General features: G+C 39.3%; 1 protein-coding gene across 2 annotated transcripts; it reads left to right on the top strand.

Annotated features, from left to right (window-relative positions):
• The first annotated feature begins 220 nt into the window (after positions 1–220).
• On the top strand, positions 221–18,962 carry rasef (RAS and EF-hand domain containing). 2 transcript variants are annotated; one of them, XM_068702903.1, is made up of 17 exons: positions 221–785; positions 4,273–4,419; positions 7,083–7,173; positions 8,314–8,409; positions 8,962–9,039; positions 9,158–9,273; positions 10,066–10,134; positions 10,276–10,342; positions 10,765–10,844; positions 11,989–12,283; positions 13,202–13,342; positions 14,066–14,216; positions 14,503–14,584; positions 14,830–14,944; positions 15,454–15,561; positions 15,794–15,870; positions 16,780–18,962. In XM_068702903.1, the coding sequence occupies exons 1-17, from the start codon at positions 481–483 to the stop codon at positions 16,880–16,882; spliced, it is 2,121 nt and encodes a 706-aa protein (XP_068559004.1). In that variant the 5' UTR covers positions 221–480; the 3' UTR covers positions 16,883–18,962. The 2 variants fall into 2 exon arrangements, with proteins under 2 accessions (XP_068559004.1, XP_068559003.1); XM_068702902.1 differs by having other exon boundaries at positions 15,451–15,561.
• Positions 18,963–23,597: the final 4,635 nt, after the last annotated feature.

Genomic DNA, 23,597 nt, shown 5'->3' with positions numbered 1-23,597 from the left:
TTCTCCACAATGAAAGCTCTTTCATTTGGCCTGAAGCCCAGACCTCCTCTATTGTTGAGGTAAGAGAGGAGTGAACACACACACACACACACACACACACACACACACACACATTCAAACACACTGCACAAAGGTACTGATGGCTGGCGCGTTACCTGAGTCAGACACAGCGGCTTTTCTGTCCCTCCAGCTGACTACTGGCTGAAACAAACCGGGGAATTATTTGGTGAAGACAATATAGCAGGCGACGCGTTCATGTTTGAGCGGTTTGAATGGTTTAAAATGGATTACCTCGATCAGACAATTTGTCAATGCGTAACAGCTGTCGCGATGTTTGGATAAGCGCGAAGAAGTCTGGAGTCTGGAGTTATTGGAATAAAACGTCGGCGGTTCTGTAAGGATTCTGGGTTTGCTCGTCTAGGTCTTCTTATTTCAACGCCTTCTTTTTTTTCCAGCCAGCCACTTCCCTCCATCGAGGGGATGAGCGCAGAGGAGCAGGACCGGCTGCGCACCCTCTTTAACGCCTACGACGCGGACAACTCGGGGCGGATCGAGAGAAACGAGTTTCTCACCATCTGTGCGGAGCTGCAGGTGTCCGCGGCCGAGGCGGACCGGATATTTAACCGACTAGACGTCGACAACGACGGGACCGTCACCCTGCTAGAGTTCATCAGCGGCTTCCACGAACGCTACGGAGAGGACATGGAGTCGGACGGAGGAGAGGTGTCCGCCGCCTGGGAGAACTTCGAGATGAGACTGGGAGAGCAGGCCAAGTTCATCCCCAGGTGAGAGCGCACACCTGTCCGCTGGCCGGTCAGGGAGTCGGTGCTGTACAAATGGTGGATATCTTTAAAATATGGAAATTATTTAGATGATATGAATGTGCTCAACAGTGAGCGCAGTGTAGGTTAAGTAAAGGTGACGGTGAGACATCATGGTCACTACAGGGAAATTCACAAATTAAATATTAAAGAGAAATCCAAATATTAAAACCGGTCAAACCACTTATCTAACACCCGCAGCCATTCTATTTGAATAACGTGCTGTGGCTCAGAAAACAGTGACTACGTTTTATACATATGTTTATCTGAAGAGTCTGTTTCACTGAAGGCATCTCATTATAGCCCAAAGGTAAATAAATAAGTTCTCATATCTGAGATCTGTTACTCAGCTTCTAATAAACACGTATAGGTGTGTGGAGAGTGAAACCTGCAGGTGATCAATAGTTAAAACATGTTAAAGGATTAGACATTAGAAAAATAATAATTGGCAACTATTTTGATGGTAAATGTTTGAGATCTTTTGAAGTCTTTTGGAAACATTTTCCACCATTTTATGACATTTTGTAGATCAAACGATTAATTCACAATAGTAAACCAATTATCAATAATGACAATAATTAAATAAATGTTATAAACAATATATTTAGTGGTAAATGGTTATACATCTGTAATTTAACATTAGCAAAAATGTTGCATTTTTGTGTAACGATATGGTCCGAATCCTTCAGGAGGATGCGATAAAAAACCTATATAATTGTGAAACTGTACTCTTACTCACAACAACTAATGCTAATGATATTATCATTACAACTGGCCCAGTTCAGTGACATTTTGTTGTTGTAACATTTTACAACACAGTTTTCCTCTCAGAAGTCAGTAAAGAAGTCTCTCATGATGAACTTCATTTCTTGCGAGAACTAATATGGGAATTTTGTACTGTTTCCAATATATTTTGGATGGTACCACAAAGTCTAAGTATCAGGGCTGAGTGATATAGCTGAAGTCAATATAAAGACATAACGAATATTTTTCCAACATCAAAAAAATATTGCACTGTGGCAAATGTTTGGAGAGTCACATATCAAACAATCAAATTGATTAACTGTATTCTACTAACAAAGACTTTATCATGTCAAACAAAAACATAACATAATAATAACAACCATAATAACAACAATAATGTAGTTTTTTAACTGTAGTTTGCTCAGAGTCATTAATGCTTTAATCACAATATGATTCCACTTGCAATAAATACTGCTTCGAGTTTTTTTGTTTACATGTCATCACTTTGCGTTTTTTTGAGACCTTTTCTCCAGTGAGGCCTCCTGAATCTTTGTATGAATTGAAAAGGAAGAACTTCACTTCTCAAATTCACTTATGATGCAATTAAAGTATTTTTTTTTTAAATTCAGTCCTTCAGGCCTTGCATTGGACTCGTCCTCGTGCTGCTGTGCTGCTGTGGCATTGGGACATTGATTGTCACAGTGGTGTTGTCTGCTAAATACACTCTTTTATCTTCAAGCAGTTTCAATCACTGTTACCGCAGTCAGCTGAGTAATGACCCGTTGGAAAACAGCTCACTTCAGAGAAGTGACTCTGTTTTTTCATAACGTGAAAGACGATTTTGTGCGAGTATGAGATTGGAAAGAGGAAAAAATCAATTACATTCCTATTAATACTTGTATTGCTGACTCTTGCTGATGTAAGGAGTGGTTTTGTTTAGAATCTCTCAGCTGATTGAGGCAGGGACTTTTATTCAGCTGTGCACAAGAAAACGGCTCCTGTGGACAAGATGTTCTCTATTTTTAATGCTCCAGAAATATTATTTTTGAGAAATCCCCTTACAAATCCGATTACAGCATGTTTTGTAAGCATGGAAATAATGTTGTTAGGTCAAAAGCACCAAATCATGCAGCCGTTTTAGGATTCAGGCTTTTGAGTGTGTTAAAGAATAACTAAATATCCATTTTATGTATTTCTGTATCCTGGCTTTATGATAATAGGCACCTCCCAAACCCAAAGAGGAGCAATTCATTTTGTTTTTGTTGAATTCAGGAGGGATTCTTGAAGTAAATGCAAATAGGAAACATTGAAAAACAAGTAAAACAGTGAGTTTAATTGCAATATTTGAGTCACTTGACTAATTTCTGTCCCATTTCTTTGAATGTTTGAGATTCTACCCCTGTGATGAATAACCCAAACAAAACACAAAAGCACTTTCTGTGTGCATAACATTATGATGAAGATGTTCTCGAATGTAGAGCTGTTAATACGACTTAAACAACAATCCTGATCAAATCAACTACAACCTAACAACAGTTTCTATGTTCAACTTTCCGTGCTTGTTTGTGTGTGTTTCTGTTATGTTTGACACTGTGTGATGTTGCAGCGCACTGTGCGTGTGTGTGTGTGTGTGTGTGTGTGTGTGTGTGTGTGTGTGTGTGTGTGTGAGTAATTGACAGACAGGCAGCAGTGTCTATTTGCTTTAGCATAACAACCAGTCCGCCCTGTCAGAAGGCAAACACACTGTAGACTTATTTAATGCACATTTACTACTGTGCTGTGACGCAGGATGCTTTATCTCTGTATCATTACAATGATTTCAGTACGGATTAAATTTGCATAGAGGTTAAGTGTGTGATTAGGCTTTACCTTTACCATCCTTATGGTTTCTGTATGGTTTTGTCTGGGGAACTCTGGTGCATTCTGTAATGTAGTTATGATTTTTCACCGGCAAATGAATTGAAGTGTTTATCAGAAATAGCTATGAAGTTATTTGTTTTGTCTATTTTTAGCTCTGCATCTTTTGTGTATTGGACGATGATGAAATGGTTGTAGACTCATCTTAAAAGTTAGATCTTCTTGGTGCGTTCAAGAAACTCAATTGACTAAACTAGAAATACACAATACCAAGGAACACCCATTTGCTTTAAGGTTGTTATTTTTAAAAAGTTTTACTTTATCATTTTGGGAAATAGCTTGTTGAGGAGGGAGACCTCGGGGAACTCTGGGTCTGGGTTGGCAACATTTTGAAATGGCTCCAGTCATAGAGTGAGGGAAATGAGTTTATTCCTGATATCACAATGGGTTACATTTCAGATGGGTCTGGAAACAACAGGAAATAAATATCATTTCTGAAGTATTGCAATAATCTCACTTACAGCTTTACAAGTAACATGTCTCCAAGTAATACCAGTAACTAAGATTATTAGTATGTTGACAAATTAAAGTCTCCCACACTGTTAATCAACTCCACAACAATTACTGAAACAGAAAATCTGATACAACAACATGTCAACAAGTTAACACATGGTAATGAGTAGTAACAAGGCAAACAACAATTAAAATGTCTGTAATCTCCGTTCACTGATGTTAATATCAGGTTCTGTATGAAACAGCAACAACCAGGATTGTTAAACTCCTTAAAGTCCTAACATAGTGTTGGGGGAAACATTACTGTGTCTGATGTTCAATCCTAAATGTCTTCCAGGAATGAACAAGCAGCTACGTTGTACCAGAACATCAGTCTGACTGAGCCCAGGCTGATCAATCAGTTTGAGAAGGTCATCATAAACTTCACTAAAGAGATCAAACAGCAGAACTCAGAGATGGAGAACCTGGCCCTCGCCATCAAACGGTGGGGAACACACACACACACACACACACACACACACACACACACACACACACACACACATATACAAACACTCACTTGCATGCTTCAAATTGAGTCAAATTAAGATTTTGATATGACATTGTGAAACTGAATTGTGAAGTCTTATTTCTGATTTCCTTCTCTTTATCAGTTTAAAACTGTTTAAAGGACAAGCTGCTATTTAAGTAACTAATCACATTTGATGAGGTATGGATATATAAGAGAATTACCTCTTGTTGACTGCAAACAATGACAATGTGTCTAAAAATGCTAACTTCCTTATGTCTACTGTTATGGAATAACAATGCTAATGCTAACACTGTATAACTGCATGCTGCAGGCTCATCTGCCTGTTGATCTTTGTGCATCACCAGTGTCTTGCAGAAAACTTATTTCTCCATTAAATCAACTCTACAGTCTTGGTGATTTTTCTGAATGCATTGATTAACTATAGGATCAAATGCAACACCAAGATTCTTGGTGTCGAGCAGGAATAGTGACCAGCACCTCATTATTATCATAATTTAACAGCAGGAAATGACGTGGCAACCAGGTTGATTCAAATACACTTGCCACTTTAATAACATACAGTTGTGGTCAAAAGTTTACATACACTTGTAAAGAACATAGATAGAGTGATTGGAACAGATACTTCTTTGTCACAAAAAACATTCATGAAGTTTGGTTCTTTCATGACTATTATGGGTTAACAGAAAAAGTGATCAAATCTGCTGGGTCAAAAATATACATACAGCAGTGCTAATATTTGGTTACATGTCCCTTGGCCATTTTCACTTCAATTAGGCGCTTTTGGTAGCCATCCACAAGCTTCTGGCAAGCTTCTCGTTGAATCTTTGACCACTCCTCTTGACAGAATTGGTGCAGTTCAGTTAAATTTGATGGCTTTCTGACATGGACTTGTTTCTTCAGCATTGTCCACATGTTCTCAATGGGATTTAAGTCAGGACTTTGGGAAGGCCATTCTAAAACCCTAATTCTAGCCTGATTTAGCCATTCCATTACCACTTTTGATGTGTGTTTGGGGTCATTGTCCTGTTGGAACACCCAACTGCGCCCAAGACCCAACCTTTGGGCTGATGATTTTAGGTTATCTTGAAGAATTTGAAGGTAATCCTCCTTCTTCATTATCCCATTTACTCTCTGTAAAGCACCAGTTCCATTGGCAGCAAAACAGCCCCACAGCATAATACTACCACCACCGTGCTTGACGGTAGGCATGGTGTTCTTGGGGTTAAAGGCCTCACCTTTTCTCCTCCAAACATATTGCTGGGCATTGTGGCCAAACAGCTCGATTTTTGTTTCGTCTGACCACAGAACTTTCCTCCAGAAGGTCTTATCTTTGTCCACGTGATCAGCAGCAAACTTCAGTCGAGCCTTAAGGTGCCGCTTTTGGAGCGAGGGCTTCCTTCTTGTACGGCAGCCTCTCAGTCCATGGAGATGCAAAACACGCTTGACTGTGGACACTGACACCTGTGTTCCAGCAGCTTCTAATTCTTGGCAGATCTGCTTTTTGGTGGTTCTCGGTTGACTCTTCACCCTCCTGACCAATTTTCTCTCAGCAGCAGGTGATAGCTTGCGTTTTCTTCCTGATCGTGGCAGTGACAAAACAGTGCCGTGCACTTTATACTTACAAACAATTGTTTGCACTGTTGCTCTTGGGACCTGCAGCTGCTTTGAAATGTCTCCAAGTGACTTTCCTGACTTGTTCAAGTCAATGATTCGCTTTTTCAGATCCATGCTGAGCTCCTTTGACTTTCCCATTGTAGCGTTTGTGGGCGTTTGTATCCAATGAGCCCTATTTAAATGGCCTCAGAGAAGTCACCAGCTGTAGTCACTCATAATCACTCACAAGAAGTTAAGAGGCCATGCTATGAAGCTCATTTCATTGACACAACTTTCTAAGTCACCAAAATTGCTAATTCATGTTGCTGTATGTATATTTTTGACCCAGCAGATTTTGTCACTTTTTCTGTTAACCCATAATAAAGTCATGAAAGAACCAAACTTCATGAATGTTTTTTGTGACAAAGAAGTATCTGTTCCAATCACTCTATCAGAGAAAAATCAGAGTTGTAGAAATAACTGGAAACTCAAGAGAGCCATGACATTATGTTCTTTACAAGTGTATGTAAACTTTTGATGAACTGTACATGTTTTCACATACTGTTATCTGTTTGTTTGTTTGTTTGTTTGTTTGTTTACCATATTTTATTGTACATTTTAATATTTTTCTATTTTAAAATGATGTCTTGATTTTTGCACTGTGTTCATTGTTTATTGTTATGCACAATTTACAAGATCAAATTCCTTGTATGTGTAACGTACTTGGCAATAAACGGTTCTGATTCTGATTCTATGTATAGATTAAGGCAACACCCACACTTTGTTGAGTAGTCCGAGCAACACTTAATGGTAAAAAAAACTCCACTTGGTTAAGATATGTTTCACAAAAATCCATCATATCATCATCAGTGATCTGATCTTTATAAAATCAAATTTCAGGGTCTTGTTGGGGCTGCAGCTTTCAGTAATCTGAAGAGTAGATGACGTTTTAATTAGAGCAAGGGATTGTTTAATTATATTTAATGGATGGATGGTGAAGTTATCGTGTTATTGTTTTGCAGAGCGCAGGACCAGGCATCTATGCAGCTCAGTGAAATGGAAGAGGAGATGGACCATCGCATTCATGCTGCGGAGAGAAAAACACGAGAGCAGGTGGGACAAAACTCAGACATAAATCCCCCCAAAACCCCAAACCATCGCTCTCTGAGCACGTTTTAATATTCCTGGCTCATGTGTTTGTTTCTCTGGAGTTTGTGTTGACAAAAGCGATAAGCAGGATGCGTTTGTTCAGCTCTTCCCTCATATCAAACAAACGTAAGCAGCTGAATATCAGATTAGTCATTCAAACACAGACACGCCTGCTGATCTGCTGGGTTTCACAACACTGTGGATCCCAGATATGAAACAGTAGAAAGATGGAGGTGCTGGATTATGCTTTAGCCTCCAGCGTTTAATGTGATGTGTCTGGGTATATTTGTGATGACAAGGGTTTGGTGATGTGTGGATGAAAATGATGATCTATAAAGGATCAGGGTGCGCCGTGGCTCCAGGTATGGGCAAGAGGAGACAATTCAAATTTAGGGATGGATTTGAGGCAACTTCTGTCATTGTGTGCTGCTGACAACTGTCAATAATGAGGCAGGCATATATTACTGGAACAGGAGCTTTTTAATTCTTTAATTAAAGTTGTTTTGTCTTGTTAGTCTTTGTTTTCAATCTTTTTCACGAATTCTTAACGGCTGGATTGTGAGTTTTATGAAAGCTGGAATCTGGTGAAACAGTGTGGTGTGTTAAATGATAAAGATTAGATAACAATATTTAGCTTTCCATGACATCAGATGAAAAGGGAAAACGAGGCATCAAACCGTGTGATTTATTTAACTTGTGTTCATTTAATCTTATCTTTGGCCCTGAAGTTTCTTTAAAGCTTGTGCGGGAACATAAATGCTGTTTTATCGCTGTGTGTTCATAAACTTATGTAAGTGTACTTCACTAACTTGGGAGCTGCTGTTTGTTTTGTGTTTTGTGCATGCAGTCATGTTCTGACTGCTATAAGAGAGGTCTTTATTTTTAGAATCTGTAGATACACAGTTGCTGATATCGATTCCCCAGCGGCCCCCGCCATCGGTTCAAAACCTGCCCTAAGAAATAGTCACAGATTAATGTGTCGTTGAAATTAGGTAACTGTAGAGAGAGCAAACACACATGCAAACTTTCATAAACTGCTATCTTAATGCAACTAATTATTTGATCTATGTTTGTTTGTTTTTGCGTTCGTTTCTGTCTTTGAAGGAGAAAAGGAAAACAGAGGCCGCATTGAGCGAGTTACGGAGAAGTTATGAAACTGAAGTGTGTGAGCTGCAGTGTAAGATCCAGAGGATGCAGATGGTAAATGTTTCACCTCTTTGACTTCATTTTCACTACAAAACACCTTCAACACTGTAGGTCAATATAGACTCCAACAGTCACAGCCCTCATACTAGATTCTGCTCGTTTAAACCAATGATTTACTATCTTACTTAATTTAATTATGAGAGTAAAATGTCAGATAAGAGATATGTCTGCAACACTTTAAGCTACACATTACTAACGTCACAGGAAAGTCTTAATGAACAAGCATGTCAAATAATACAACGCTGCAGTGTTGTACTATCCTGTCATGAGGGCTCAGGCTTCATATGGACTGCACTGCTGCAGAGAAGCTCGCATTTCACAGATGTGGATGCAAACAAAACGCATCTTAAAAGTGAAGTGTTATGTGCATGTTTGGGAAAGACACGGTTCTGTTTAGTGGTAAATAGAATCCTGTATGAACAACACTGACTGCATTTACAAGAAGCTGAACCAAGACTGATTTACTCTTTCACTCATGAAAACACAAATGTCAGCTGGACTCAAGTGAAATAACCTTAATCCTAAATATGTGAACTCGTTCATCAGATAGAAGAGAAGTACAACAACATCACCGTGAAAGACGAGAGTCCGGCGTTGAAGAGGAAGATCAATGAGCTAATACTGGTGAGACTGAATGTTCCTCCGCTCATTGATAAATGTCAGGGAAGTTTGAATCAGGCAGGGTTCTTACTTTTCTCTCAGTTTCTACTTTACAACCCACTCAGACTCTTTCTCTCTGCAGGAGAACCAGCGGTTAAAACAGGAGCTGTTGAAGTCTCAGACTAACATTGCCTGTCTGCGCAGTGAGATGGACTCGCTGAAGACGGAGCTGACCGATCAAAGCATCAGCTCTGAACGGTGATCTTAATAGAGTTTGTTCCCTTATGTATGCTGTGTGTTAAAGTCTTTTCTGTTTTGTGTTTTGCAAGACGTTGAAGGTGAAGCACAGCTGAATAGGCCTTGGCATCTCTGTCTCTGCTGATCATACATTAGGATGCATTTTTTATTTCTCACAGTGAGAAGGAAAAGCGATTGTTTAATAAGACTACCTCTGTCTACATGCATACACACTCTTTGCTTCCAGTGTAAACTCTGAAAGTCGAAACCTACTAATTGCTGGGCTGCAGAACCGGTTTTCTCTATTTTCTCACATCTCTTGAAGATTTTTGTGAACTCGAGAGAAACAAATATTGTTCTCCCTCACATGTAGAAAGCCCCACTGTTTAGCAACAGAGAATGACAGAGAGACAGAGGCCGCCACCATCCCTCTGAAGGTGCATTCGTTCCTGGGGGGTGTATTCATTTAGTCACAGCTGAAACAGGATATCCTGGAGTGACTGCACACACACACAATGACTTCTTCATAAGCGTTACTTAGCAACAGAAGCAACAGGGCCACCACCAGGATGATACTCCGCCTCCTCCTTTGAGGCGTCTCATGTCAATCATGAATTAGGTGTAATGTCTTTGAGTCATGTCATCCTATCTTTTCAAAGTCAGTGAATTGGTGTAGTGGCCATGTTGTGTTTAGGATGTCCTTTGTGTCACTAAAAAGAGATTTCCACTGGCACTAAGTCAGGTTGTGATAACTGTGATTTCTCTTGTGGTTTATATTCATAACGATCAACAATTGTTGATGTTTTGCTGCAGAGACGAGGAGCTCATGACACACTTCTCTGACGAGCGAGACATCCTGGAGAGCCAGATCGACATTCTGCAGTAAGTCAGACAACTAATGTTACTATGTATGAGAGGTTTTCTACTAGAGATGGGACGAGATGTTAGATTCAAGGAAGAAAAATAAATATATTGGAGAATAAATAATTGTAATACTGATGATCTCTCCTTCTATGTGGATAGGACAGCCAACAGGAAGCTGCATGACAGCAATGATGGTCTGAGGGCTGCCTTGGAGAAGACCAACAGGGTAAAGCTGCACAGTTAATACAAGAATAATCAAAACTCAAAACTAGTTCAGTTTGAAAGTGACTGAAGTTATTTCATCCACTGGGTTGGTAGACTCCATATAAACTTGGTATTCTGATGCTTCTTTATATAAATAGTCAGTTTACTTTTGGGTCATTTGGATTATGTTGTTTTGAGTTGAGCTTCAATGTTTAATAACTAATAGAGCTCGTCATCAAAATTGATTAATCAGGTTTTACTTCAGCTCTCTGCTGATTGTATATTTGGTGGTGCATTTTCAATTTTTCACAGTAAAAAAGAAAGAACAGTAACAGAGTTTGTGTGTTGCATTGTTCAGCAAAACTATCACAGTATGACTATTTGTCAATTTCAGGCAGCCATGAAATGATGGCAGCCTAATGTTTAATTGGTGTTGTGTTACAGTCTAGTAACGGTGGATCACCAGGAGACAGAAGCAGAAGTAAAAGCATCTGCTACACATCACCTTATGCACTCATGGATCGGTAAGACCTGCAAACAAAGCAGATGCTTAAGAATTGTTTAAGTCTCTAGTCTAACTTTATATGTGTTTTAATATCAGCATACCTTCTGCACCTCGGGTGAGTGCTACTCTTTTAGTATGTATACAGTACACTATGTATGATATTATATTATTAGTCCTAAAGCATTTAACTGAATCCTTTGAGAAACTGTCAGGATTTCTGAGCACTTACAGTTCATCATTTTCAGTTTCATGGAGGACGGAAGTTCAATGTTAGGATTTAGGATAAATTAATGGTTAGCAGCTCTTTACATAGTAATAAAGTAAATGTTGAAGGTGTTGTCCAGTCTAATGAGCTGAGACGTTGAACCACATGATTCTGTGGTGTTGAGGGGTTTAGGGGTAAGGTTTTGTCTCAATGTGGTAAGGGAGGATGATAGGAATTGTATATGAATATTAAGAGGTGGAACTGCAACTGCAATAAAGTATTTTAGCATTAGCAGTAAAGGTGTTACATGATGCAATTTACAGACATTTTATAGGCTACCCACACTGCCCTTAGGCTTAGACCTGGGCTTAGCTTAGCTTTCACACTGGCACAATTGGCACATTTCAAAGTGGGCAAACCCCGACTTTAACCCAGGGCTCTGTAGCATGGTTAGCATAGAGTTTGCATGGTAATCTCCTGAATTCCATTCAGTCTTTATTTTAGTCTTTTATTCATCAGCATACAGTGAGGGTCAGAAGTGTACAGCAAAGATCCCTGGCTGGATTTGAACTTGGGACGTTGTGGTTATGTGGTATTCATCTTTGGCAAAAACGGTCACCATGATAGCGGGTAGTTGTGTTTTTGGCCAAATTTGAACACAATCACCTCTATGATTTCTGCTCCCACATCAAATCCATGGAGGTAATACGTGGTTGACCACTTTATACTGAAGAAATAGTAAAAATGTTGTACGGCTGTGGACCAATGAGTCCAAACTGTTAAGCACCATTATGCTGGGACCACAGCAGAACTCTCAGACAGATATCTCAAAACTTAGGCAGAGGAAAATGAAAACAAAACTATCTGAGTGGCTGGATACCACTAGGGATAGGTTTCTTTGTAATTGCGCTAAACCTTGTGTTTTGTGTCACGAATTATTTCCTGACCTCTTCCTCAGGTTCTCCCAGCGTATGGATGATATCCCCATGTACAGCCGCCGACCCAGCTGTGACAGTCTGGCCTTGGCCATGTGTGACCCTGGCCTGAAGCGCAGACACAGCAGTGAGTACGAGGAGGACAGCCTACCTGAGGTCTACATAGACAGCGGCATGTCGACACTCAGAGGTTCCCACGGAGGCTACGACTCAGAGCAGGAGGCCAAAGGTCAAGAAGAAGAGGAAGAGAGGGAGAAGAAGAAGAAAGGGGAGCATGACAACAAGGATAGCATGACGGAAGAGAACTCTGACACTGAGGTGAGACAATAAGAGACACAAGTGTAGAAGCCCATCGATACTGCAGCAATGCAATATTTGTTTGAACAAGACTAAGAGTCTACAATCACTTAACGACGGCTCTGTGAGGCTGTAGCCCAATGTCATCATAGCAACATGCTCACAATGACAACGCTGACATGCTGTTGTAGGCGTAATGTTTACCATGACATCGTCTCACTGTTTAAACATGCTAACGTTTGCTAAGCAGTAGGGCTGCAACTAATGCTTATTTTCATTGTCAATTAATCTGTTGATTATTTTCTCTATTTATCGATTAATTGTTTGGTCTATAAAATGTCAGGAATGATGTTCAGTGTTTCCCAAAGCCCAAGATGACATCTTAAAATGTCTTGTTTTGTCTACAACTCAAAGATGTTTTTGTTTACTGTCACAGAGGAGTACGTAAACAAGAAAATATTCACATTTAAAAAGTTGAAAGAAATTTCACTTAAAAAAACAACAAAAAACTACTCAGTCCGATTCATTGATTATCAAAGTAGTTGCAGATGAATTTAATAGTTGACAATTTATTGATTCATCTTTGTAGTCCTACTAAGTAGCGCTAACACAATTACAGCTGAGGCTAATTTGCAGGTATTTGGTCATAAACTAAAGTATTTAATAACGAATTGAAAACTTGACTTGATGATGGTGCTTCATGAAAAGTCAGCGGATCACCGCCAGTAAAATGTATCCTACGGGGAACAAAATTGCACAAAATGTAATGCTCATCGATGATTTAACTGGTGAAAAATAAAATGCTTTGTTTCCAGCTTTCAACAACTTTCTCATGTTGACAGCTGTACAGGTTGTAATTTTATAAAGAAGTTAGTAATAACATGTGAGTTATGAGTACATTGTTGTATTAATGACCGCTATTGTGTGTCTACATCACAGCCAGCAGAGACCCAGGACGGTGAGTCAGCATTTGGGTCAGACAGCAGCTCAGTTTTGGACTGGAAGCCATCTGAATCCATTAGTGTGCCCAAAACCCCAGCCCCAACGACACGAAGAGCCCTGAGTGCCATCAGTGTCCAGGTAAGAGAGGCAGAAGATAAGAAAGAGGGGAGGCCATCCTGTAGAAGATAGGATTGAGGGATGTGTTCTGCCACCACAACCTGAGGCAGATAGAAGGACAGATGGAGGAAGAAACCTCATAGGATTGTTGAAAAAGTATTTGACAGCTACTGACCAGAATCCTAATCTGGTATTGATATTCATGGTCATTACAATATGTATTATAATGTGTATATGTCTAGGGCTACCACCATGTCAAACCTTCCTTTTGTATTTTGAAAATGAATGGCCAGATTTTCATAAACTTTGCTGCAGATTTTCAAGAAGATGAAGATTAATCTGGAGTATCTGGAAATAGCTGGATTTGACCATTTTGTTTCAGGACAAACTTTACAGTTTCAGCTCCACCACTTGTATGGCAACACGTTTATCAAACTCATCAGTGTGTCCTTTTCTTGTCAAAATACTTTAACATTGTGTACATTGCAATCTCTAGTTGTTGCTAGTGGGGCTTAAGAGTTTGTTGTATGTTTGTTTTTAATACTTCCTGACCTGAAATGATCCATAAACGTATCTTTATCCCTGAAGAGAGCTGATGATGGACAGAGATACAATAATTGTAAAGTAGAGGACAAAATATATTTAACATGAAGAAAATGTGCAGAATACAAATGCAGTCATGTTACCAGTGTTGCATGTCTCACTCTGCCTTGCGTTCGCTCTGTCTCTCTGTCCTCTCTCCAGAAGGAGGACAAGGACAGCAGGGACCTGGGCTACATGACATCAGAGAAGGCCTACAGGATTGTGTTGGCTGGAGATGCTGCTGTGGGAAAGTCCAGTTTCCTGCTTCGCCTCTGCAAGAACGAATTCAAATTAAACTCCAGCGCTACACTGGGTCAGTTGAAAAAACTAAAGCCAACTGTTTAGTGATCTTATGTTGGTTTAACAAGCTTTATTGTCTCGTTCTCTCTTCCTTTACCTGTCAAATCAAGGCAAAAACTGTTCACCAAGACTGATTAATAATACATTTCTGCACATGGGGCATGAAGTCATAGCTTCAGTAAATATTCAGTTAATGTGATCAGGCAAAGCTGAGACTACATAGTAAGATGTGTCTTTTCTCTCTCTTTTCACCAGCTTAGTAGGGTGTCATGTTGGTTGTGTCTCCTTTGTGTGTTCAGGAGTGGATTTCCAGATGAAGACTCTCGTCGTGGATGGAGAGCCTGTTTTACTCCAACTATGGGACACTGCAGGACAAGAGAGGTGTGTGTTGGTGTAAACACAATTGTATTGTTTTATCTGGGTTTGTTGCCTCACACTATTCATTTGTAGATGTATTTTTAAGAGCTTATTATCACGTGTGTGGTTCCTGAAAAGTTAAAATAATGTACACACACAACAGTGCATGAGGACATACTGTATTTACTGTATCCTATCACAACCAATAAGTATAATAAGGGTCATATATTTTTGTCTGTATCTTGGATCATTTTCTCCCCTCATCTCAGGTTTCGCAGCATTGCGAAGTCGTATTTCCGCCGGGCGGATGGTGTGTTGCTGCTGTACGACGTCACCTGTGAGAAGAGCTTTCTTAATGTGCGAGAGTGGGTGGACATGATCGAGGTAATGCAGTACTCTTCTAAAAAGTTGCTGACTGACATTGTTCATCATTTAGCAAAGAAGTACATCCACTCTTCTGTAATTACAATTTGTATTGGCAAAAAAGTAAAAGTGTGTCACATGCTCATTTGAATATCAAACTAAGTGATCTTGCTTTTTTTCCTCTCTTTTTACATGCAACAGATATGTAAGTGTTGGATGTACATTGTTTGAACTGTGCTCTGCTGTTATACTGTGGGCATGCTGACATTTATGTGACTTCTGATATATGCATGCTTTACGTGGATGTCATGTGTTTTCTGATATAATGCGTGCTCTCTGTGGTGCTTAACGTCAAACCAATTGTTTCAGTTTTTTCAAATTCCTTCAGCACATAAATTCTGTTAGTAATAGGCTGCAAAATATGTACAACAATACAGCAGTTTACAATATTTAGGTACTCTGCAATATTTTGTTTTCATTTTCATTTATTCCTGTTTTTACATTCTATTTTCTTTTTGTTTGCATAGCAGGATGTGTCCCAGGAGGATATTCCCATCATGCTCGTGGGTAATAAATGTGATCTTAGACAAGATCGAGCAAACTGTGTTCCTACCAGCTATGGAGAAAAACTGGCCATGGTAATGACAAATATGCTCCTTCGATTCATTCTACAAAACTCATACTACATGTTAATGACGTAATAACTCTGAACATTTGGTACACTGCCTACAAACTCATCTGTTATCCTAGTTTAATCCAAATGTCAATGAAAGTCATAACTCTCAATTTTTTGCTTGGTGTAGGTTGATGACTGGCACTCAGAAAAAATATATGAGTGAAAATGAATGATTTCCTTTATTCACCCAACAGACATACAACACTCTGTTCTGTGAAACTAGTGCCAAAGATGGCTCCAACATCCTGGAGGCTGTGCTGCATCTGGCCAGGTGAGATACAACTGATTCATTCAGACATTTTAATTATTAAAAACAGGTGCAATTGATAAATAAATACTGTCCTTCATTTAGTTCTGGCCAGGGCACTTGTGTTGTATGTGCAGGCTAATTGGCATGGCTTAGTGGGACATTAAAATCGAACATTGCTGAGGTTAAGTTAAAATGTCTGCCAAGAGAAAGATTGTTCACCAGTCCCAAAAAAACGAAGGTACACCATCTCTGACCATCATCTAATCTTTTGTTTTACCGGTAAATTCCAAAAAAGGAATGTTAAATGCAGTTATGAACAGCAAACGCTCTTTATGCCCAGCTCCTAATTGTGACATGTGCTGCCCTCTAGTGTGTAAAAATGAGACCAAAATTATTGCTGCAAAGGAAAACAAACATGGGAGTTAAAGGTGCACGGTGGAGTTTTCTTCTAAATAAACAAAAACTTATGTTTACATTCAGTGTTACCCACCAAACCACATTTTGTGTATCCTTGAGGTCAAACAAATATGTTATATTATAAAACATTTACAAAAACAAATTTATGGCATTGTTGCCATCCATGTTTACCTCCTAGCAGTCTTCTTCTTCAATGCATTGGTTGGAGCATTGCAGCATACCTTGGCATGTTGCTACCACCTGTTGATATACGAAGCAGGGACCCACTCATAGATATACAGCCTCATAGAGCTACTAGAGGTCCAAACCTTGAAAAGGAACCTTTATATCGGTCTCAAAATACACGTTTGAATGGAATTTGCAAGTCCTTTATTTGGACTGACTTGACATAACACCCAAAACAACAGAAAGTTCTCAGTTGCTGTAAATGTAAAATACTGTAATGTTTTAGTGTGAGATTGTCCTCCATACATTTCTTGTTCCACCTGTTCCTCTTTTCTTTCCACCCTATAGGCAGGTAACCAAACAGGCTGCATTTGATGAGAAAAGTAACTATCAGTCGCTGCCCAACTTAGATGCTCCAAGGAAGAAACCAAACTTCTCCTGCTGCACCTGATCAAATTCCTCAGAGCTGGATCTCATCCCAGGTGGTTAAAGGACTACAAATGCAAAAAGACTTCCAAAACAGAAATGAGACGTAATCTCTGCAGAAGTATAGCAACAGGAACAAATCATCGTCGTGAACAACCAAACCAGTTACACATTATGGATTAAGTTAGCAAACGATCATGGGATCCCAGCAGAATACTCGCAACCTCTCTCATCAGTTCATATTTATTTTGTCATTGAAGGTTATTTATACACGATATATTGAGCTGTATTACAGAGTCAAACTGTGAGTTAATTTATGAATGTTTAAATCAGTGCAAACTTCTTGCCATGTGAAAGTTATTATGCTATTACACATATTTGCATAAATTCCTTCAACATATGTTTGCTGGCACTTGTGAAGATACTCCAAGCAAATCATGAAAAGAGGAAGACTATGTGAGAGAAAGTGAAGCCAGGTATATGAGCATGTTTATAAAGTGACATAAGTATGTGACACTGACAAATACCAGCATGTTGAGGACAGATTCTAGCATGTTGTGATGGTGAGAAAATAAGACAAATAAGAATAGATTCTTATCTAGTCATGCTATTAACTGTGGCACTTTTGTGAGTGTTTTCATCAGTGCTGGTTTGAAATGATCTGCAGCCAGTTTGTGCCCTAAAAGAAAGTAGGCGTAGGTGTTTGTTTGCGCCACCCAGAATGTCAAACTATAGTGCAAGTAAACTGCATCGATGGCCGACATGGAGACACTAAGAATTATGGGAAAACTTAAAGTAAGAGCCTCATCTTTGTTCATATACAATGAACCCTGGTGCAATGTGTTATTGTACGGTAAAAGACTTCCTGCTAATGTCTCAATCCACCATCTTTGTTATATTACCCGACAGTATTACTTTTTTTTTTCATTTTACTTCCCACTGGGGATGACTGTCTGTTATATAAGTTATGTGACTGGAGCTGAACATATAGCAGATCATTCCCAATTTTCACAAATGCTTTAGATAACTTCTGTCATTTTATTTTCTGGTATGAGAAACTAAAATTAGGTAAGCATAAAAGCGATGTGGCAGGAAGCAGAGCCCTTATTTATATCTCTCATATACAGTACATGACTGTTATTCCTTTTAAATGTGTAAATGCTATCCTGGCAAATTGCCATGACCAATGTTATAGAATGTATTATTGTTATTTCTTAATAATGACGTGAAATAATCTAAAATGATGAAGAGCAGTGTATAAAAGTGTCAACATGCTTCAAATCAGATGCTCAAACAGCATCTGAAACTTCTTACCCTCAAACATTTCTTAAGTTGGAATTGGGTACCTGCGTTTTTCAAACTTAATTTATAAAATTTCCAGACACATTGTCATTTCAAGTTTCAATTCAGATTGTGAATAGAACAAATAGAAGAAAAGAAAAGAGGTAAAAGAATGGCAGAAAGAAACAGAAACAAAAGACGCCTCCCAATGAGACATAGTCGCATGATTACATAGCAAATATAGAAACTATGTATACGTATAATGTACATACACATAGTGGTATACACAACAATTAATGATGAAAAACAAACTATTCAACTATTCAGCCAGAACTTTTTCTGGTCCATGAGTGAGGATAGGTTGACACAACATTTCTAGGCTTCAAAGCATCTTAGAAAGCTCAAGTGTCAAGCGTTGACCTAAAAGATGGCAAATAAACAATGTAAAGTCTTTCTCGATACTCAAATTACATTTCTTATCATTATCAAAATGCACTTTAAGTATAAAGTAAAAATTGTATTGTGGGATTATTATGCAAGTCCAAGTGTCCTTGAACTAGAAACCCCAAGTTGCTCCTCGGCGCCTTACAGCAGCCTACTGCTCCTAAATGCTTAGGATGGGTTAAATGCTGAGTTTTAATGTCATGTATGTAATGTAAGTGATGATTAAAATAAAGTTTAAGTTCATGTTTACGCATGTTATATGGATGCGTTCCCAGCCACATAACATTTGACATTTTAATGTGAAGTACTTTGAATTACCCTGTTGTTGAAATGTGCTATACAAATAAACGTGCCTTGATATGGTAGCCACAAAGAAACCATTTGATGTTATAAGCTATCAGAGGTTATTTGTGCACTGATCGGGCTGCAGTTTCCCTGATCACTAGTTTGATACCGGAAAAAAAGAACAACTGACTCCTTAGAGTCTGTCTGTCTGTCTGTCTATCTGCACCACCATTATAAAGGCACAAAGAAGGAGACAAATGAAGGAATCACGTAATTTTTTCTTGGTTGCTGCTCTGAAAGACCCCCCTGTTAGCCACACTCTCTGAGCGTCTGCAAGTGTCTCTGAGCATGGCTGTTTGAATAAATGCAACATATGTTAGGGATTTTGCACTCTGTGTGTGTGTGTGTGTGTGTGTGTGTGTGTGTGTGTGTGTGTGTGTGTGTGTGTGTGTGAGAGTGTGTGTGCTTAGAGCTGGCACGGGTCCCTGTCTCCACCTCCCATCTGTTTACATTGTTGTCTGCTTGATGAGGCGAGACCACTCATTTGTCAAACAACATGTGGGGTAGTGGAGATGGGGATGGGGTGTGTGGGGAGTAACAGCTGAGAATGGTGTGTGTGTGTGTGTGTGTGTGTGTGTGTGTGTGTGTGTGTGTGTGTGTGTGTGTGTGTGTGTGTGTGTTTTTTGTGTGTTCAGCAGTAACAGGGGGATAATTAGATAAGGGGGATTGTGTAGCAGAAAGGTTAATGACAGTAATGAATATATCAGTGTACAGGAGAGAGAGCAGGTTCTCTTTTGATTTGAAAATGGAGCTCCATATGAACTCAAGCATCATTTTCAAGCTATATATTTCACGCTCAATGTTTTTGGGTTGTTGGACTGAAGAAGAGCTGTATCCTGTGTCCGGTGGAGATAAGATTAGAGCTTAAATTCATTCAAAGATTTCAAGCACATCCGTCAAACCTTTACACACACACACACACACACACTGATGGAGGGAGTGGGGTGTCACCATCTGGAAAGGTCAGAGGTCAGAAAACGGGACCACTGGTCACTCTGATGACATCTGTGACGACACACTGTCTGTCCAAATCAACTTTCACGTCAGACACACACAAGTGCACCCACACATCCACCCCTAATACACCCAAACACACACGTCTGGTGCACTCGATGGATATCTGTCCTATTGTTTGTCATGTCTGGTTTTGACAAAGTCATCAAAGACATAAACCCTTGCAGCAATATCTGGCAGTCTGGCTCATACTGTGTGTGTGTGTGTGTGTGTGTGTGTGTGTGTGTGTGTGTGTGTGTGTGTGTGTGTGTGTTGGGGAGGAGCCTTATTGGGTAATGTTTCACTTGATATTGTAAATGGATCCTATGCGCTTCTATCTTGGTATTAAATCAAAGATGTATATTGTCACGACATCTTTAGCAATAATCGTTTGGTTTACTTAATAGCACCTATTTTGATCTTTAAAGTCATTTTTCTGTCTTCATGTAAAGCTTACTATAAATAGTTCTAACCTCCCCAAAATGATGTAAACATCAGTTTTTTCTGAGTTCATGTAAATGCAGCTGATGGTTAACGACACTGTATGCTATTACACTTCAGCAGGCAAGAGGGCAGCAGCCTCCTATAATACGAGACTGCCTTCTTGTACTGTAGTCCTGTAGCATTAGTATGTACTGCTCACACACACATACTAAAGCTCTCTCATTATTAGCATACATATAATTATGGCAGTAATGTTCCTTGTACGTTTGTTTGTTGAAATACAAGCACCGTATGTCAGTTTGATTTTAATTATATTTTCTTATTTAGTAGAAAGTAAAACATGTGACATGGTGTATAATATTGCAGTACAAATACAATGGTAGAAATCCAGCCTAAGAGACAGACAAGCCACACCGGGCTCAACGCCGCTAAAACGTTATAAAAGAGTAAAGCAGTTATAATAAACATTTTTGTTTGAGTAACGTGCAATTCAGTGTAATGACAGGGAAGGGACTTTCGTTCTGTTTATCTCAATGACCGCTCTGTTAACTCTGTAGAAGGACGGGCGTGGATTAGAGGCCTTTTTATGATGGGTCTTAATCTGACAGATTACCTTGATTAGGTTCATCTTGTGTGTGTGTGTGTGTGAGTTTCAGTGTGAGTGTATATCTGTGTGTGTTGTAACTGATAACTAAATGTCTGGTAAGATTTAAAGTTGATGTGACAGTATTTGACGGGATGCCAGGCTGTATTCTTCACAGTGTCTAAACAGCGTTTTGTTGATGTCTTGTCAATAAACTCCAGCTGCAGTCGATGTCCACAGAGTCCCTGTCTATAAACTAAAAACCCTTCAGATCAGTATTCCTGTCTGTGGCGATATCCCCACTGGAATTTGAAAATGAAAACAATCAGATTTAGTGTGGTTATCTGAGTCTAAGGGTTGTGCATTCACGTTCATCTATCAAATCCACTAGCAGACCATTGGCATCTCTTTGTGTGCGTGTGTCTGCACACAAAGCAGACACCCACTGACATCATGACCCTCCAAGCCCTCACAACAATATATAGAGATGATGATCTCGTCTAGAAACTGTATTGACATATTGACCAAACTTGTCACACACAAGGGGAGCCGATATTGACGTGTTGTTTACACAGGAATGTAACCTAGATTTAGTTTAGAGCAGCTGCCATCTAGTTTCTCAAAAATACTATTACTCTCTGGGGTAAACAAGTAGAGGTGACACTGTAGTTATATTGTCAATACTTTCCAACTTTCTGGCGCTCAAACACAAGCCCATTCCCTACTGAAAACGTGAATATTGTATTGCATATAGTGAATATGTAGTATACTTAAGAGATGTGTAGTTTCATTTTTCTGTAAACCATAGTTTTCAACAAAAGTTATTAAAGTGTAAGTAAATGGTTTATTTGTTCAGGATTATTTCCAGCCATGTATTAATACACATTTTATAAACTGGTCAGTGTATTAGAAATATAATATATTTATTATATTTTAGCAGAGATCAGCATAGGCTATTACCGTTTTACTTTGCTGCAAAAAAAGCCGACGTCTTACAGACATGTGTATCATTCCACTTAAATAGGGTCACTATGCTAATTTAGTCTTGTTTGAATTCTTACAACACAACTTTATACTCTCTCTGGTTGATGCCAGACCAGTAGTAAACTAAACAACAAACACATGGTTCCCAATAAATGGAATTAAACTGTATCCTTAATGTAAGTATTTACAGTGAACACATTACTGTATATGTTTCACAACAAACATACCGAGTCTATTGTTCACTTGTTGGTCTGATCACCATAAAGATCTGAAAACATCGACATCTCACCGTTAACTTTTTTGCTCTCTCTCTCTCTCTCTCTCTCTCTCTCTCTCTCTCTCTCTCTCTCTCTCTCTCTCACACACACACACACACACACACACACACACACACACACACACACACACGTACAAACTGTGCTTCTTTCATTTTGCCTGATGGTTTGGTGGCCTGCTGTTTTTCTGTACTCAATTACACTAAACAAGAGACAATAGCTTATACACACACACACAGACACACACACACACACACACACACACACACACACACACTCACACACACTCACACACACTCACAACACACTTATCAAGTGATTAACTGTCAAACTGCACAGCCAGAGTTCAGCAAAGGTCAGGATTGATTTACATAGACAGATGGAGAGCCCCATTAGAGTGCCTGCCTTCATTTGTGTGTGTGTGTATGTAAGTGTGTCTGCGTGTGTGTGTGTGTGTGTGTGTGTGTGTGTGTGTGTATGTAAGTGTGTCTGCGTGTGTGTGTGTGTGTGTGTGTGTGTGTGTGTGTGTGTGTGTGTGTGTGTCACGTGCACACACTCCCCTGTGGCACTGCTATGTGCTTCTAGTTCATGTTACCATAGAAACGATGAGGTTGCTGTACATCATGATGATGAGGTCATGGCACAGTGAAAGGTGAAAGGTGAAAGGTCATGGGTGGCATGGTGTTTGTCTGTGTGTATCTGTCCTGAGGGGAAATTCTTACAATGTGAAAACGTTTTGTGTGCAATCAACCCCAAAAAAAAAGCAGTTTGAAGCCATTTATATGTCAAAGATACAGTCTGAGATTGTATTTAGACAATGTGATGCATTAAATTGAGCAGAATAGAGTGGTAGAAAGCATCCATGTCATTAATGCATCAATGCATTTATATAGTGTGTTTGGAATTATGAGGTTTTATTAATCAGAGTTGTTGACTACTTGTTACACACTCTGTATTATACTATATAAAAGTTCAGAACCACAGCTATACGACATTTCAGGTTGAAGCTTTTGTCAACTATTGTCTAAAATGCGGGAAACCATTCCCAAGATACCAGTGAGGCAACTCCAGTGAGCATTTTGAACTGATAACTTAAAGAAGGATTTCGTTGACGGCTGCGGTGTGATTGTCAGGTCGCTACCACGGCCTTGTCTGGTCAGGAAGTCATCTGTGTTATGGTCTGACAATGTTTACCCTTTCACAGTGTGTTTTGTTCTTAGCTCCACCCTCTCTTATCACTTCTGGTTACAGATAAGAATGATGAGCAAACCTATGAAAGATACGAGTTGTAATTTACTGAAGAACACATTGAGTCACTTGCTTTGCTTAGTTTACCCGTGTCTGGTCCTTTCAAAATGTACATTATTACCAGTACTGATGTTACTCTGTAT

This window comes from Cebidichthys violaceus, unplaced genomic scaffold, assembly GCF_023349555.1.
Source record: "Cebidichthys violaceus isolate CVI_PGR_0920_01 unplaced genomic scaffold, fCebVio1.0.p SCAF_9, whole genome shotgun sequence".
In the NCBI taxonomy this organism is placed as follows: Eukaryota; Metazoa; Chordata; class Actinopteri; order Perciformes; family Stichaeidae; genus Cebidichthys; species Cebidichthys violaceus.
The sequence above is the reverse complement of the archived record's forward strand: the minus strand, read 5'-3'. Positions and strand labels throughout refer to the sequence as shown.